General features: G+C 42.7%; 1 protein-coding gene across 1 annotated transcript; it reads right to left on the bottom strand.

Moving 5' to 3' along the window:
• Positions 1–6017: 6017 nt before the first annotated feature.
• stk35 (serine/threonine kinase 35) lies at positions 6018–11262 on the bottom strand. The gene is made up of 2 exons (XM_083769533.1): positions 10143–11262; positions 6018–6842 (listed from the first exon to the last, which is right to left on the bottom strand). Exons 1-2 carry the CDS (start codon positions 10783–10785, stop codon positions 6094–6096), a joined length of 1392 nt encoding a protein of 463 aa, XP_083625659.1. The 5' UTR covers positions 10786–11262; the 3' UTR covers positions 6018–6093.
• Positions 11263–18338: the final 7076 nt, after the last annotated feature.

Genomic DNA, 18338 nt, shown 5'->3' with positions numbered 1-18338 from the left:
TAGGGTTACTTGCAACTGAAAGAACCGTCGCATGGATCGTATATTGTATGATTTGTATCATCCCCTCAAACTCTGCTAAGTGGATATTTTTTCCCCCTGAAAGAGCCATTGAAAGAGCTGAGAAATTCCTCCTCCCCCTGTAACTGAAGGTCTGCAATTACATGTCGACAAGCCCTCCTCCATGGGGAATAGTGCTAGCTCACCAACCAGGGAAATGGAGGGGGAAGAGCACACAAGACTCTAAAACCAGTTCAAGCTAGTTGTAGTTATTATGAAAGTTGCATAACTCCTGACCTTTGGGAGCACACAGACGGAACATTTACAAATGTAAAAGGAACACACACACACACACACACACACACACACACACACACACATCCAATTATGACGTTGGCATTTGTTTTCATTATGAAGAAATCACCATCTACAGGATGCAGGTAATCCAGACATCTTGAAGTTATTCTGTCTCTGTAGGGGGGACAGGCATTGTTGGGATCTTAGTTGTCTCTGCCTCAGGCTGCTTGGCAGGGCCTCTGACGAGCCTCAGTTGATCCCGGCAATGACGCAGTATCTACAAAAACCACATTTCAACCCACATACTCCAGTGTATGTCAAATCATCGATCTACAAGCCTTAGCTCACAAGTCACAAGCCGACTGGCGACTGAGGTGCTATCCTCGAGAGGACACCCTGTCACCCTCACTGAAGAAAAGTGTGTTCTTGTGCACGTCTGCCGCTATTAGGCACTCACTGCCTTTCATCTATAATTCAGTGTTGAGAACAAGCTCTCACTGGTAATGTCAAAAGGCTCTCCACAAACAGCCAACAGTGGAACGTTATATGAAGCACACAAGTACCTGACATGTACTGCGGGTGAAGGCGCTGAGGTGTAACGAATCAAAAACCGAAACAACAAACGTTGTCAAACTGTAAATACACAGCCAAGCAGCAGTTATCTGCCATGTCATGGCGTGAGTGAGTGGAACGCACTGATTGATGGTGACCAGACAGTGACACTGCAGGGAGGGGGGGGCTTAGTGCTTATATAACAACTATCATATTAGTTCCAAAGCCATCGCCAGTCAACCATGGATCTGTGAATGGAGACAGTCGAGCGGAAACACTAGGGTTCCCCGGTGGGCAGCGTTTTCCCATCTGAACAGACAGGAGAACAATGACTTCATAAACTATGGATTAACACCAAAATAACACAAAGAAAAAAGTTGTATTCTTCTTTTCACAAAATTCACATCTACGTTTGTTTCATGTACTGTTCTTCTTTCGATGCCCAATTTAGGCATTGCCAATTCACTTTATGTGTATTATTGTCCCGGTCACTGTCAACCCCCACTGTTGGCCCCCGAGAAGGGTATAAACTATACCACATGCCTGCTCTGATACACATGGGAGTCACCTGACACCTGACAAGCGAGGGGTTTCACCAGGAGGGTGAGCGTAACTTCATGTACCGGTAGAGGTTCATGCTATCTTTCCCAGTTCCCATCACTGTGGCGCTGAACAGGCGCCTCAATCAAACCACTGACAAGGACACAATCCCCTGCAGGTGTCCCACCTTGAACGCAATATGTGTTTGTTAGAGCGCCTGGCCAAGCTGAAGTCGCTGCTGCCGGGAAGCGAACCCGGTGGTGGTGGGGGGCAAAGTATTTACTTCTGCGCCACCCTGACTTCCTGCTAACTCTGATGTGGCTTGAACGGTCCAACCCATTTTTTATTGCGAATACATTTGAATTAACATTTAATTGTGAAGAAACAAGAAACATAGCCTACAGGAATGTCTTTGCTGCGCTCCCTCTGCACCTTGAGGGCCACCAGAAAAGCCTTCACCACCCTCTCAGCAACTGGTTGTTTTACGAGTGCGTAATCTATATTTACTGCCTGCACATATGTAAAAAAAAAAAAAAAAAAAAAAAAGAAAAGAAAAAAAGGAAAGAAAATGCTGTTACATAACTAGGCAGGCCCCTTGCCAGTTGCCACGCCTCCTGAAATCATATGAAGACCCCACTCTCACTGGCACCAACAATAGTCCTTGGTGATGTTACACCCTGCTTAGTGACTCTATAGTACATAGTGTACCTTATGGACAAATTGCTGCCCAAACAACTGGCTTGCCACTGGGGATTCATGGTCAGAGAGAGAGAGGGAGCAGGGGGAGAAAAGGAGAGAGAAAGTGAGATTTAAGTTTCCTTAATTTTCTCAGCCCAGATTGCCTTTCTCCAAATTGTACACAGTGTTCTGTCCATGGCTTAAGCCAATCTGTACATTGAAGGTTTACATCAACAATTACCTGGCTGGCACGCTGATCATTTACATCAAGATGCAGAGAGTGTATAGCTCAGGGTGCTTTGCTATTTAGATCTCCCTTTTTTTGGACTTATTTCTTTACACTGAGGGAAATTTTGTTTTCATTCGTATTTGTGACATGTGCATGCTAGTCGCGGATAAATCTTTCCACTTCCAAAGTCCTGCTCACAAAACAGGATTCCCAAAACAAACCATTGAATATGTGGTCTGGCGAGGTGGAGCTTAATGCGCATTGGCCTGGTTAGAACACAGAGGTGGATGCTGGCTGGCAGGCAGCGCCAGGACAAAATGTTCCAAACATGAGCCTGGATAAGCCCTCAGCCAGAAGGAGACGCAGCCTCATTGTCTAGTGATGGAGCAAGCGAGAGAGAGGGGGGTGGGGGGAGCACGGAGAGGGCAGAGTGGACAAGAGATGGACCATGCGAAACAGAGCGTGCTCCTTTCAACCTGTGACATCAGATGGCGAGATAAGATGACGTCTCTACTGGGCTGTCTGTGAGTGGAGGGTTTGAGTTGAGGGCTGCTGAGCCTGGCCAGTGTTTAGAGAGCCAACGTCCAGGCATATTATAAGGCAGAGCCTGACCGATGATCCAGAGTTTGGTAGAGACCGTGATTTGTGATGACCGGTGTTTTGACTGATATTTTGTAAAGACAAACAATTGCTTTTTATTTCATTTAACCACTTGAGCTTTATTCAAACAATTGCAAGCATACAGTGCGTTGCATTGTTGTGAGCTTTTATTTAATTTCTACTTTTGCCAGGTTTAAAGTGGTTAAGAATGGGGACACAGGCAGGACACACGCTGCGGAATTGCTGCGATGTCGTCTAAAACGTTTAAGTACTACCAGCCAAACAAACCGATATATCGGTTGGAGATTGCGGTGTGTGGGCGTTAACGTGTGCTTGTGCATGCATGTACTGTGTTCAACAGATAATGCCAATTATGGGTGTGGCCATACATAGGAACAATAACAAACTCACTTTTAGGGCGCAAATGCTCACCCCCTATAATGACAGCGTGGATAAGGAGTTGTATTTAGCATGTCCATCTTTCTTGACACCAGTGTTTGACAGCATCACCCACTTTGCCCCCTACTTAGTTCAAACACTCGCACGTCAACCAAAACACAGCCACTAATCCTGCACTACCTCCTTGGATATGACAGGCTCTCCCATTGGCCAACTGCAGGAACACACAAAGCCAGTTGCATAACATGCCAGCTATCTCACCACGTCACTCAAGAGTGAGAATTAGCGGCCATTCTGCATTGGCTGGGTGGCACGCAATGGAGTCCTTCTCTATTCACTAGAGTACAGTTATTTTTTCAATAACTTTATTTAACAGTTTTTATATTATAAACATGTAGTGTATATGTTAATGTATACACTGAGTACACTTCTGTGGACAGCTGGACATGAGGAGTTGTTAGTCCAACAGGGCAAAGGTGGCCTATGCTATGAGGTGTTTGTCTTTATGTAAGTGTGGATGGGGGTGGGGTGGTAAAGATGGGTTCAAATCAAGGGCAACAGACCAGAGCGCCACAGATTGTCTGTGCGCAGACCTTGAACGCGCGTTTCGGCGTTCAAGCCTTCATCAGTGTTGTCTGCTGCTTTGAGCAGACAACGCTGATGAAGGCCTGAATGCCGAAACGCCTTCGTTGCTGCTGCTCTGCAGCATACCATGTCAACATTTCAATTAATTAAGAGTGCCTTAAAACATGAGTTCCATGAGTGCTGGTTTTCTTTTTTAGAGATGTCTCTGTTAAAAGTTATTTAGCCGACCACGCACCCGGTAAGAATGCTCAATAAGTTTGAGACTGGTTGGAGTTGTGCAAGCTATACCTTGATAAAATGACACAGACCTAAGTAACCTACAGTCATTCTTTGTAGGGGCAGAGGGCTACATTTTATTTAAATTCTATTTAAATGTATTATGTGACATAATGTGTGCCCGCATCACATCTGGGGCTGTTACGGATTCTACATGTGGAAGAAGAAGAAAAGGACACATACCAAAAGGCTAATTATTTTACACTATCAAAATAACTTCCATCATTGTATTTGTATTATTGGATTTTATTTGTCGACTTATGTCGACATTGTAGTACAAGAATTCCATTGTAGTAGTCCACTACCTGCAGTGTTGCCACATCTGTATTGCAAGGGCATGCGTCTAAAACAAACAAAACAAAACAACTTGGAAACCTTCCACTGTAACAGTTTTTTTTACAAAGACAGCTGACTTGTGTTGTTGATAGCCTTGTGGCTGTCACCGAACGACAGGCACAACAACTTATGGCCACCCAACAACTCCCGCTCCACCACTTTGTATTACAGCCAGAATCCACATTTCCCTGACTTGACCGTCCAAAAACAATGTGTTCAACATGTTTCCCAGTGGGAAACACACGTAGACCATACTTCCGACACCACATGACTGCATTATCAGCTCTTCTTTTCACCAAGACTCAAATACTGGCACAACATCAGCCAGGCAACTAGTCGTCACTAGTCAAAAGAAAAAGCAGAAAATAGCCAATCTACAAGCTCAGAACTTGACTTGTCATAGCACGACACATTATGAGCTTGTAAATATGCCATGTCTGGTGACAGAACCATGTATAAATCACCCTTAAATGTACAACATTCCTTCACATTTTTCTGAGCAGTGAGTCTGTCTGAAGCCTGATTGGCTATAATGACTCAGCTAAACCCATATTTACTAGAACTGAGCAAGCAACTCCAATTCCAAGCAATATAAATACCTGCGGTCAGTTAGCGACTAGTACTAGCACTTGGGTATGGCCTGTATGGGCGTTACCTAGTCTTGCCTAAAGATAAGAAGATCTATCTGTCTCAAGGAACAATAAGCGGAGGACATGTCCCAAATATGCTGCACTAGTCCCACCTATTTCTAATACTTAACAAGCTCTATTCTTGTAACTGACTTCTGCCAGAGCTTCCAACCAAGAGAACAGGATGAACAAGAAGTAAAGGTACAGGCCATGGGGCAACGAAGTCTCATGTTAACACCCTGGGGGCATTTACCGTATACAGTTAACAAGGGGTGTGGAATAAACGACGACTTACCTCTCGACAGTGAGTCAAACCTGGCGTGGCATTAAGCCACATGGGCTTCTCTTACGTGGAAGGCAAGGCACATATCTAAACTGTAAACACACTGACAAAACAAAGGAGAGGAGGTGCACTGGAATGGGGAAAGCTGCATTAAAATGCCCCTAGGGATGGAGCAGGCTGTAAAAAAAGAACTTGAGGAGAGGTTTTAGACTGGCACGACTGGAAAACCACCAGAGTACACTTTGGCCCTGAGGGCAACGCGCCTGGGTTTGATTAAAAGGAACTAAGATAAACTATGCAGGCAGATGAAGAGAAACATTGTATGATGTAATAGAGAGAGAAGGGGAGAGGACATTTAAAGCCAGGTGCAAGCTTTCTTTGTTTTGGGTTATCAATGAAGAGCTGCTAAACTGTAAGCTAAACAGAACAACCAGTGACATGGTGAATGAACCAGTGGCTTATGTATGAACCCTCAGCCAATAATAAAGGCTACATGGATTAACTCTGCTGAGGATTACCTGTTCTTTCTACGAGGTTAGCAAAGCGGCCATGGAGTTAACACTGTAGCTATTGCCTCCATGGGTTTGTGATGAGGTCAAACTTACCTGGGAGGGGGGAAAGTCCCATCTTTAACAGGGTTGGTTTGATAAAAGGAAGAGGGAAGGGGGGCGGGGGGTGCGAGCTGGTGGTCATCACGCAGCACACGTTACTTGGTCCATTCGCACTTCCAGCTGGAAGGCGTCAGGCCGATCCTGAGGGTTGACAGCCAGCATGTCATGGAGAAGCTTCCGCACTCCCTCTGACATGGAGCTCCTGGTCTTCTGAGGGATGTGGAGAACCATCTTGGGGTTCTCCAGCAACGCCTCCCCGACGGGCACGATCTCAGTGCCCTGCCGTATGTAGGTGCCAAGGAGCTCGCGCTTGGACTCCGCGTCAATGAACGTGATCCGCTCGATCATCGCCCAGATGATGATGCCCAGGGCGAAGATGTCGGCCTTCGCCGTGTAGTGGCCCTCCCACACCTCGGGCGCCATGTAGAAATCCGAGCCGCATGCCGACGACAGCCAGAACTTGTTGACGTTGACGCCATTGTTCTTGTTATTGGTGCCGCTCGTTTTGCGTGTCACCGTGCACTCGTCACCGTCTCTGTCGCCTGAACTGAGGCCGGCACACACCTTACTGAGGCCAAAGTCAGCCACCTTGAGGACAGGCGTGCCGGATTTCTGTGAAATTAGGATATTGTCTGGCTTGAGGTCACGGTGGACAATGTTGTTCTTGTGTAAGAAAGCCACGGCGCTTGTCAGCTGGCGCATGAAGCTTCTGTTGGTGCGCGGATCGGGCCGCCGCGATAGGATGTACTGGTTGAGGTCGCCTCCCTCACAGAACTCCATCACGAACCACAGGTAGCACGGCTCCTCCGGGTAACCCAGGATACGCTCACCTGTGGCAAGAGGAGGGATTGGGGAGGGGTCACAAGTTCACACAACATCACTAGAGCAGTAGAATCAAACAGGCTTGGAACTTGGAACATAGCCTATACACACAAAGTTTATGCTTTGTTTGCTCATTTTTGCGCACTTTATTCTATCCCTTTGTTTTCTGTGTTTTCTGTTTGATGTTATCTATGCTGCTGCATTGTCTTAAGAAAGCCAAACAAAAATAGGTTTTACTCTTATGTACCTGTACACAAGATGAAAAGATTAAGTACAACCTTCAACCTTGGAAACACTTATGATTGAGACACCTATGATTGATTCAGTTCTGCATAACAGTGAACTTCAGCAACACCAGTGACACCTGCCATTATTCATATTTATTGACATGAGGAATTTTAAAGTTGTGCCACTTCAGGAACTAGAAAAGCATTGTTATTATTTTCTAGTTCCTGAAGTGGCACAACTTTAAAATGTCAAAGTCATCATCTAGCATTCCAAATGATAACCTTTAGATTAGATAGGTAGGCCTATTGATCCCACAAGGGAAATACAGTTGTCAATGGCAGTACAGCAGACAGTAATCAAACACAGGACAAATACAGAAAAGAGAGATACAGCTATGGGTAGCAAAAATACTAATAATTTAAATAAGAAAAATAGTCCCTGTATCCCTATAATAATAATAATAATAATAATAATAGGAAAACACTACCAACTCAGGGGGATTATAATTGTACCATCATTTATTGTTTGCAGAGTGCCTGTAATGTATAAATAATTAATATACCACTGCATGTAAAAAGGTAAATGCCAGGCCATAGATTTCACAACTGACATAGGGGAGGGGCAGAGTTTGTCATAGAGTTTGTCTTACTTTAGTTTTCAGTTGAGGACTTAAGTGAGGACTTGAGTTGTTGACTGTGCAGCAGTGTTTTAAATGCATAATATTTATCGTTGTTCTACATCAAACTTACTTTATCTGTTCATTACAGCAGCAATAGAGGAACTATTGAAGCCAATAGAAATGTCTGCATACATTATGATACAGCAGTAAATTGGTGTTTTTCCTTTGGTAACTTGGACTGTGTCCAGTAACTGAAGCGTGCTGAACACACCATGAATCTGTCTGTAGCCCACAATAATGGGCCAGGCTTCGTCAGCACATTTTCCAGCTATGTGGGCAGAGTGGTGTGGCAGAAGCACAACAAGTTTTGATTAGAGAGTATTCAATGCAACTTCTCTAATAGTGACAGTGAAAGATGTAGTAGGCTCTCACAGTTAAAAACCAATACATTAAAAATAATCCAGCATATTAGGGCTTGGACCTAAATTTTGATCTAATCTTAGAATAATGACAGTGCTTCTACCAGAAATAATTTTAATACATTTATCTTGCTCATCTAATGAAATTATACAAAGAAGGTACTCTAGAAACATTCTGCTAGACCAGGGAAGAACATCAAAACATAAACAATGTTTTGTTAGTTGACAAGAACAAAGTGATAAGTAGATTAGTATCGCAATATCCGGAAAGCAGATGGGATCAATACAAATCCTGATGCTCAAGCCCTTGCACTTGAACAGCTTTGTGGCAGCAGTGAAATTGGCTTTCAAAATGATCAATTAAGTGCACAGTCCTCCCAATATTTTTACTGGGGACTATTCCCAATGTGGCACTCATGGCCTACAAAACAGAATCTGATTAATTTGTCACATCACATGTTTAAAGGTGTAAATCAGTGGGCGAGCTTTGTTTACGTGCATGGATGGATATAAACGTGGATTACATTTAGCCTAGGTGTTGTTGTTGTTGTTATAGATGGCTGTTAAGTACTGTTAACCCATTCAGCCTTTAAACTGCAGGCATAACAGCTACAGGTATGGTTCTTGCAGGTTGCTTAATAATGATGTGCATATTATTGCCACTAGATTGAGTAGTCAACAATAGATGGTTTATGTCCACAAAACCTATTTGTATTTGTACATGATTTAGTTCTCAAATGTTGTGTAACTGGGCCTAAATTTGGTATTGGTTATGACACCAAGACCCATGTAATAACTCTGTGTTTGTTATCACACAACATAGTCAGAAGCAAGACATTTCCTCAAAAGCCTCTTCTGTATTCTGACCCACTAACAGAGAAACTCAGAAGGCAATGTCTCATCCTAAGCAATGGCATTTCTATGCTGATGTCAGCAGGCAGACCACCATACAGCAGGATGCAAATTACTTAATTCACAAGCTGATTGTTTAGTAAATATTCTGAAGCCTGCTAAAAGACTAAACTATACACTGTGTTAATTATTAACAACAAAAACAACAATAATCAATTTAAATCAAGGACATTCTCCTTTATCAAATACAACATATGTCTGATGAGGATTAATATTTCATAAGTTTGTGTGTGTGTGTGTGTGGGGGGGGGGGGGGGGGGGGTAAAATGATGACATAACACACCATACAAAGAAGGGTTGTAAAAGCTGCACAAAGAATCAGTGGCAGATGCCAGAGTTTAAAAAATGAGCTAGTTCATAATTACAAACTGTACTTATATGAGACAAAATGAGCAATTTGGGCTATTAAATTGGATGGGGTCATGGGACCCATAAGTAGGCTAGGTCAGCTGAATTCGTGAGATTTAATTTTTAAATAAATAAATAAAAGTTCAAAGTTAGGATCGATTGCATTTGTATGATAATGCCACACAGCATATGAGCATATGCCACAATTTCCACTTCTTGGCTATGTGTTTACTATGTAAACTCTCAGTGTACCATGAATGAGTTAACTGCTGGCCATAATAGTACATGATGTTCTCTTGTGAGCACTAAGCGGAGCACTGTGTGCTCTTTACTGCCTCTGCCTCTTAACGTATAGGTTACACAACATACACAACATTCATGAACATAAAACGACACCTTTTACGCTAAATTCACCAAACGACCACATCATCCATGAACGAATAAAGGTTTGTTGTCACATCGATCGATCGTTTGAACACATTCATTATTTAAATATTATGTAAACATCACCTTGGAAGTTATTTATGATTAAAAACAAATCTGCTAGGAATAGCTGCAACTATGTGGATATAAATAAATCATCTTTGATGCACGAATTAAGATTTCGTCGCTTGCCAAAAAAAAGACTAGTTCCGACAACCTTACAAGTTACAACTACAAGGCATCACATCGCAACACCGTCGCACTAGAGGTATTTATAATGACAACATAGTGGACTTGTTGCGGCACAACCACTTTGTTTATTACACTGCAATTACTACACTCTCGTAAAGTAGACGTACCTTTCAGCGAGGTCTCCACCAGCCTCAGATACAGCTTGGAGGTCTTATTCCCGTGGCTCATCTTCTGGGCCATGCCGTTCCGCTGCAGCACGCACTCCTCCAGCTGCACCACGTTCTCGTGCTCCTTTCCCAGGCTGGCCAGGGCCCAGAACTCGGCCAGCGCCAGCTCCACGTTCTCCGGCGCGTCGCACTGGAGCTTCTTCACCGCCACGCGGGCGCCCGTCTTGCGGGCGATCGCCTCGTACACGACGCCGTAGCTCCCGCGGCCCACCTCCCGCAGCAGGGTGTAGCGGGGCGCCATCACCATGGTGGCCTGCTCCAGGCACGGGTCCGATGACTGCTGCTGCTGCTCGTTCTTCAGGAAGTTGATGGTGAAACAGTCCTGGTCCTGGTCCATCATGTTGTCCTCCGCCGGATGCGACACGGGCACGGCGGTGATGCTGTTGTTGTTCTCCAGCACCGTGAGGGAGCGGAGGACCTTCTTCTTGTCCACCACCTTGTGGTCCTTCTTAATGTCCCGCCTGGTGGTCTGCTGTTGCTTCATCTTGGCGTCCGCCGGCTGCGGCGGTGCGTTCTGCTGCTGCTGTCTGCACGCGCGCAGGCTCCTCATCTTTCGCCTCCCCCCGTTGTTGCAAATATCCATGATGACTTGTTCTTGGAGGATAAGTGTGTGTCTTTCATTACTTTTAAAATTCAAACTTCAAAGTTTGAACTTTTTTGTTGAGGCTGACGTTTCAAAGTTAGTTCGGGTTGAAACGCCAGCTGGTCTCGCGTCGCTGCTGTGTGTGTGTGTGTGTGTGTGTGTGTGTGTGTGTGTGTGTTCTTAATCGAGTGCTTCAGAAAGTATTAAAGTAAAGTGTGTCACTGTCTTCAGCCGCCAGTACAGATCCAGATCCCCCTAATCTGGATTCATAAACAAAATGTTCCTCCTGTTCCAAAGTACAAAGAGGGAACAGAGGGTGTGGCCTTAGCCTCGCGTCACAGGCGGTGTTGCCATGTCGGCTTTTTCTAAGTGACTTTATTGGGCTTCTTTTTCTGTTTGTTTGATTGATTTAAGTTTGCACTTGCATAATTTCAATTCAAGCACAACTCAATACAAAAACTGTTAACTGTGAGTGGACGACACCAGGCATAAAAGCATTACACTTGTTTACAAGAGAGTCCACCGTTTTCAATTCATCAAAACATTAAAGAGACGTACAAATATAGGTAAAAAAAGAAAATAAAACATAGGGTGAGGGGTAAATTAATGTATTTGTCCAACTCTAAAAATATGCTGTGCCAGGAACCTTGATTGATTGAAGTATGTATGAGCAGTTTTTGCAGAATTACAGTACATTTCAAGCACAACTCAATACAAAAACTGTTATTAACTGTGAGTGGACGACACCATAAAGGCAAGCATAAGCATTACACTTGTTTAAGAGGGCTTAGTTGGAGATCGGTTATGTTCATTCAGGCTTCTTTTGGGCTTGTTTTCATGGACGCATGTTTATCTCACACAATCTGGCAACACTCGTCACAGGCTTTACGTGGAGAGCCTGCTTTGTGTTTACCGTTCAATACTCATATCCGGTCTAGAGCCCGCCTACTGAATCCCATCTTTTCCACACACACATGCTCGCTCGCACATAGACCGTTTCCGTATCCGCTCTAGACCGGATCTGCAAACTGCTAATCCAAGTGACACCTGCTGCCCAGTTTCACCTTCATCTGGGCGGGCGGGGGAGGAGTGTTGTATAATATGTGCCAGCCCAACAATAATAAATCTATGTTTTCTACTCGGCACGCTTTTTATAATTTATACCAAATGGGACCTACGATATTTATACAACATATAGAGTATGATTCAAATAAAAACGTGCACGTTTTGTTCATGGTATGGCACATATTTTCGGATATTTTCTAATAAAGCGGTCTCAATAAAATGCAAATGAGGGAAAGTCCATTCTCGTCACAGGGGGTGGAGACGCAACACGCTGGGTTTGTTTTTTATTTTGAAAAGTATATATACCGTCCCAGATTTAGATTTTATATCGTGGCGTGGTTGTTATTACTTCGTATGTTACCTCTGGCGTATCACGCGAAATACATGCATTGTCCTTTCGCACGTGCAATTCCTGCCGTTGACCCCGGATACATTGTGTTCTTTTGAACATGGTGTACCCATTTCCAGCATGTGCTTGCACGTGCACCGCGAAACACGTGTCGAAGGCATGGGATTTGAGTTGACCACTCATGATGTCATGATCATAGAAACCAGCGTGCATGACAACATGGAATAGAGATAATATCAAGTTAATTATTCCACGCATTTTATTAACTATGCTACTACAACAATGTTATTAAAAAATATATATATATCTGTTTATTATTAATATGAATATTAATTATCATCATTCATATTATTATTATTATTTTGTGTTAATTCGCTTATTTCCATCGAAATAAGTAGTATAACTATTTACATTATGAAGAGAGGATATATACAAAAAAAATGTGCGATGAAATAAGCACTAAACACAGGATGGTATTTTTGTAATTTTCATAATGTTGCTGATGCCGATGTGGTGGGTGGGTATCTTTCAGTATACCTTCATGATGCTCAGTGACATCATAGATGGTAGGTTTGTTTCCCTGCCCACATCCCTGGTTTTTAAACATACAGCATTTTGTATACAAGACAGGCATCTGAATAAAATCTAAAACATGCTACAGTGATGGGGCCTTTTATCCAGAATGCGAGTGTGTTGGGATTGTCCCAGATTGTTATACAATGTGAGACATGTGTGACTAAAGTTCAAACCTAGCATTCATGTAGATTAGCAGCATCGGCTAGAGTGTACTAGAGTGTAATTTCAGTGTAATAAACAAAGAAGAAGTTGCTACGATAGGTACACAATGTTGTCATTCTAAATATCAGCAGTTTTGTATAAACCTGTTTAACAAGATGGATTTGATTATATATTATATCTTTTTAAACTTCTTAAAATTAAGATTAGAATCCAAGATAATTAAAAAATATTTGAATTCAATAATTATGCTGATTTCTTTCCATCTTTGAGAATGTCAGAATGTACTATTTTTGAGTTGCAGTGAAAATTGCACCATCAGTTCTGCTGAAGTGATGATTGATTGATTGTTTAAGCAACATTAGGGTCCTCCATTTTCAATTCATCAGAACATAATGACATATATACACTTAAAAAAATAATACACTTATAAAACATAATAAATACAGTTAAAAAAAGGTAGGTTAAATGCAATCAGGTATTAAGAGAGATCACAATGATAATTTAGCAATATTACCATTTGAACCTGCATGAAAAAAAAAGAACCAACTACTTTAAATATACGTCCATAATATCTCTGCTGTCGGGAAGAACCCAACTAACTCCAAAATGTTCATTTTTCAGAAAATGGAAAGTATAAAAAATTTCAGGAAATTAAGAAAACCATATATTTTGAAAACAATGCAATACTGCCTCATCAAAGTTGGTGTTGTGACTGTGAATTACTTGCATGAGAGGGGAAGAGGTGGTGGAGTTAGCTGACAGTTTGAGGGTCAAATGGAGTTAAAAGGTTTTGTCCGAAGCACTTTTTACTACTTTTCATTGCATGGTTCAATATTGTTTTAACCAACACACAGACGGGCATGGGTGTTCAATAGCCCTGATGTATGATCATCAAATATTGAGTTAGGTGGTTTCCTCGCGACAGCAACGACACAATATGTGGTCCCTCATCTAGTGATAAGATTAGAATAAGGCGCACCGTTAGCTCTTTGTCCAGTCAGTGCCATTAGTGTGTCTATCTGTGCTGCTGTGGGAACACGACGAGTTATAGTAGCACTAACAGCAGGTCGTGATGAAGCGGAGGCGGATGTTTTATGTTTCATTCACACTGTAACAGAGCTTATACGTTTGCATCTCTCTGGCCCCTTGAACCCTCTTTCTGTTGCATTTCACCCAGCAGGCCTCTGACAGAGATGCCTTTTTTTTCTCCTTCTTCTCCGTATTATTGTGATCGTTTTGCCCTTTGGACAAAATATCCTTCACAAGTTTCAGGGACATGCACTTCTGACTCAGCCGCCCTCTCTCTCTCTCTCTCGGCCTCTCTTCTTTCTACACTCATTCTTCCTCTCCCTCTCGAAACATGCGTATGATGATGTCTCCATGACAACATGAAGGCCAACATCCCTGTAAAGGAATAAGTGCTTCGAAATATACTGAGATAGTAGTCCATAGTATATAATCTTTTTTATGCCTGCGGTGACTTCATTGATATAGGTATAGCATTCCAGATATATAGGTCCAATCTAACCAGATAGGATAGTTTGCTTTTAGAAAGATAAGTAATTGTCTGTTTGAGAGGATGAGACCTGCTCCTCCCACGGCCTCAACTTCTGTATATGAAGTGATGTCTTAAATGTCCAAAACGTCCCGATTTTACGTGCTTCAATGGCTCCTCTTTCTAACACAGTGTTGTGTAGCATGATGTATGCATATAACTGTCAGTACATGGCAGTAATTGTTCCCTATAGACACTGGCATGGCAACAATTGGTCAACCTGTCTCTTATAGGCCTACAGCAGCCAACCACTGCCCCCTGCTGGTGTTTTGGAAGAACTTGCCAGATGATATGTTGTTTATCTGAGGACCAACCATAGAGTATAGACAAATCCACAGAGGGTTGCCTGGTTGTGGCCATTACTGAGGTGTACCATAACCATTAAGCACAGCAGCACTGATTAGCCACACCTGGCCTACGGAGCACCTGCTCCATGGATTACACCTCAGTAATGGCCGCGCCCAGGGCACCCCTCTGTGGATTTGTCTATACTCTAATAACAATGCATATCTAGTTTTGGAATAAATGCATGGGTTTTTCAAATTCAGTGTTTATATGACTTTTTCAGAATAGACAAAATTATTATATTTTTTTAATACAGAATGAGATCATATTGATATCGGTTTATATCAGTTTAGCGGCCAAAAAAGCAATTAATTATAGATGGTAGATTTGTTTCCCTGCCCACATCCCTGGTTTTTTCTACAGGCAGGTGTTCGGATGAATTTCACCCCGTGTTTAGTGATAGAGTGATAGAGAAAAATCCCATACACCCACAATGTGCTTTTCCTTTTTTCACTGTGCCACACATTTCACATGTCCCAGGAATGGGTGGACCAAAGTTCTCAGCTCAATTACCGTTATTTTCTATGTGTTTGAGAGTAAAAGACGCCCTGAGGACTGGGAATGTCCATATATGGACCTTTTGTTTAAATGTGTGCTAATTAGTAAGGCCAGCCCAGTTAGGGCCCAGGTAGGGCCGGGCCTTACTTTTCGGGCCTGATGAGAACTCTAGTTTTCGCCCGCTGCCGGGCGCGGCTGCGCTAATAACTTTGGGGCGTGCCCGTCTATAGAGTTTGAATGGACAAGTATCAGTCAAAAAGGAGACATCGAAGAGGAAAGACAGGTGGGGGAGAATCAACATATGGATGTCAGATCAGGTCAGCTCCATATATATATAGATGTAGGTGATGATCCAGTCTTCTCCATGTATGGCTATCCGGGGTTTGAGGTCAGTATCATGATATTCATGGAGACGGCCATATGGAGCGTGTCACGAGGCATGACTGACTGATGGCCATATATGGTGGTGTGACGTGTCACGAGGCGTGACAGATGGACAACCATATATGGAGGCGTGACGGAGGGACTGACTGACTGACTGACAGGTTTTGCAGGTTTTCATATAGTAATCTGCGACCTACTGTTGCAATAAACCTAGCTGACCATATTGCTCATAAATGTGACATGTCAAATGAAGATACGTATTGTCATTTGCAGAGAACTACAGCTGGTCAAAAAAAACTAAAAAGTGAATAATGTCACGTGTAGGTGAGGTAAGAACCCAAACGCGGGACAGCCCGGCATGGTAGTGTTCAAAACCATTAATTATTGTTTTAATACAGAAGATGGGTGAACATGAACAACTGAAACAGGTGACAGGATACAATGACTCTACAAGGACTGACTGGGGAACAAAACTGATATACACATGAGGGTTGATTACAAAATGAGACACAGCTGGAGCAAACAAACCATGAACCATGAAAACTAGACGAGGGAACAATACATAGAAATACAATACCTAGACTATGAATGAAAGTCTGTGACAAATAAAAAAGATTAGAATCACTTATATAGCGCTTATATAGCGAGTGGAGTGCCTGTCTGCCCAGTGCCCACCACTGCAGAGGTTATGGATTCAAATGCACCGCGTCGCACACACACACACACACACACACACACACACACACACACACACACACACACACACACACACACACACACACACACACACACACACACACACACACACAGTAGTCTATGTATGTGTACGTACCTATACTTACATACGAGCAAACTTAATTCATTATGAATGTTTCCATGGGTCACATTCTATAGTGTTCTAAAGCTCAACATCATTGCTCTGTGACCTTTGTTAAAATGTATGTCATTACATTTATCTTAGCACTTCAACATACAGTAGAAGAAGTGAACTACATAAGCCATGCTCATGCTGTATAGCTTCTAGCTGCGGGAGATGGTTTTGATCTTGTTAAGATTCAGCACCCAGGGGGAAGACCAGCTAGTGTTCCGGCCAACGAGACGTGAAAATGCTTTTAGTTTCCCAACAGGAAGTCTGAGGGCCATGCTGGGCCTGAGCCCACGGCAGGGCAACGTGGGAAGTCAAGCAGGTGACCGTCTGATGCATCATTTATTGGTGAGGGTCAGAACAATAGGTAGACCACTGTTATCTTCTTCAAACATGCAACTCTCAAATAAACGCAAACTGGGGGGGCTTAGTTCCGAACATGCGTCAGCCATGTCGACTCATTTAGAATGGCATCACCAAAACATTTGTCCTGTCAATACCACCTGTCAATACCATCTTTCAATGATTGAAGGTCAAAATGTATAATGGAACATTTAATGAGTCTCGATATAGAGCAAGAGCTCAGCCAAACACCAAAGTTCTGTTAAGTCCTTAATGTGAAAACAAAGGAAACTATTTAGACAAAAGGTATCCTTCCTCCAAGTAGTACTGCTTGTCAAAATTTAGTTAACATCAAAAGTATCAGAAGTAAATGTCAAGTAGATTTATTTTATTGCATTTTGCATCACGATGAAGACATTATCGTTCTTCCTAAATTCCCAAATCTTGCTGTTCCATTATTTAAACATTGCTTACAATTTCTGAGAGGCCCACTGTACGTACTGTGCCTGGTTATCTGCCTTAATGTGGAATTTAGTAACAGTGAACAAGCAGTTTTGTTTGGCATTCATCATTTCAATCCTGTCTTTAGCACCTGATATAATAGGCAAACTGGAGCCAGCGTCACCTCACCTGGCCACACACACACACACACACACACACACACACACACACACACACACACACACACACACACACACACACACACACACACACACACACACACACACACACACACACAATATGAAGTATAAAAGCCAAACACTCTTAAACAGTATACATTATAATAACTACAATATAGGCTGTAAACTCATTTAGAAAAAAGTCTTCAGGCTTATGCTTACTTTGTGTGAGCGTGTCACATTTCTTCAAAACGTTTTTTGTGTCAAATGCTGCATGGCTCAAGAGGCCCACATTCACTGGTTTCCTTTATGCAGCTGTATAAATGACCTTGGTCGTCAACGGAGGCATAATTACGTAACTACGGAGCTACACATGCTTGCATGTGCGAATATCTCCCACTCACCTCTGGTGCAGGGCTGGTGATGTCCACAAGCAGTAAAGCCCCTTTGATTTTGTCTACCATTATATCAAACCAAATGCCTCGCCACGATGTCAGATATACTGTGCATGACCACATCTATAAGACTGCTCCCAATGTGGAATTGTCTGCATCTTTTTATAGATCGCTGTATCGTACTTTGAGACATTTCTGCCAAATTTAAATAGTGGAAAGAATGACAGGAAATGGAAGCAGCAGAAGTGGACGCATGGACCTGAGCCTAATGCAGCACATCATTAGTATGTTGTACTGTATATTAGATATACTTCATTAGTATGTGGTCATATATACTGTATATTAGATATACTTCATTAGTATGTGGTCATATATACTGTATATTAGATATACTTCA

Source organism: Protomyctophum parallelum (genome assembly GCF_964188405.1).
Source record: "Protomyctophum parallelum genome assembly, chromosome: 7".
Lineage (NCBI taxonomy): Eukaryota > Metazoa > Chordata > Actinopteri > Myctophiformes > Myctophidae > Protomyctophum > Protomyctophum parallelum.
This window is presented reverse-complemented; position numbering and strand designations above follow the sequence as displayed.

Bases quoted from the DNA above. Each gene is read 5' to 3' on its own strand.
- stk35 (XM_083769533.1), bottom strand. From the start codon at position 10,785: ATGGATATTTGCAACAACGGGGGGAGGCGAAAGATGAGGAGCCTGCGC. The intron at 6,843-10,142 runs GTACGTCTACTT...CTCTTGCCACAG, and splicing joins GGTGGAGACCTCGCTGAAAG to GTGAGCGTATCCTGGGTTAC.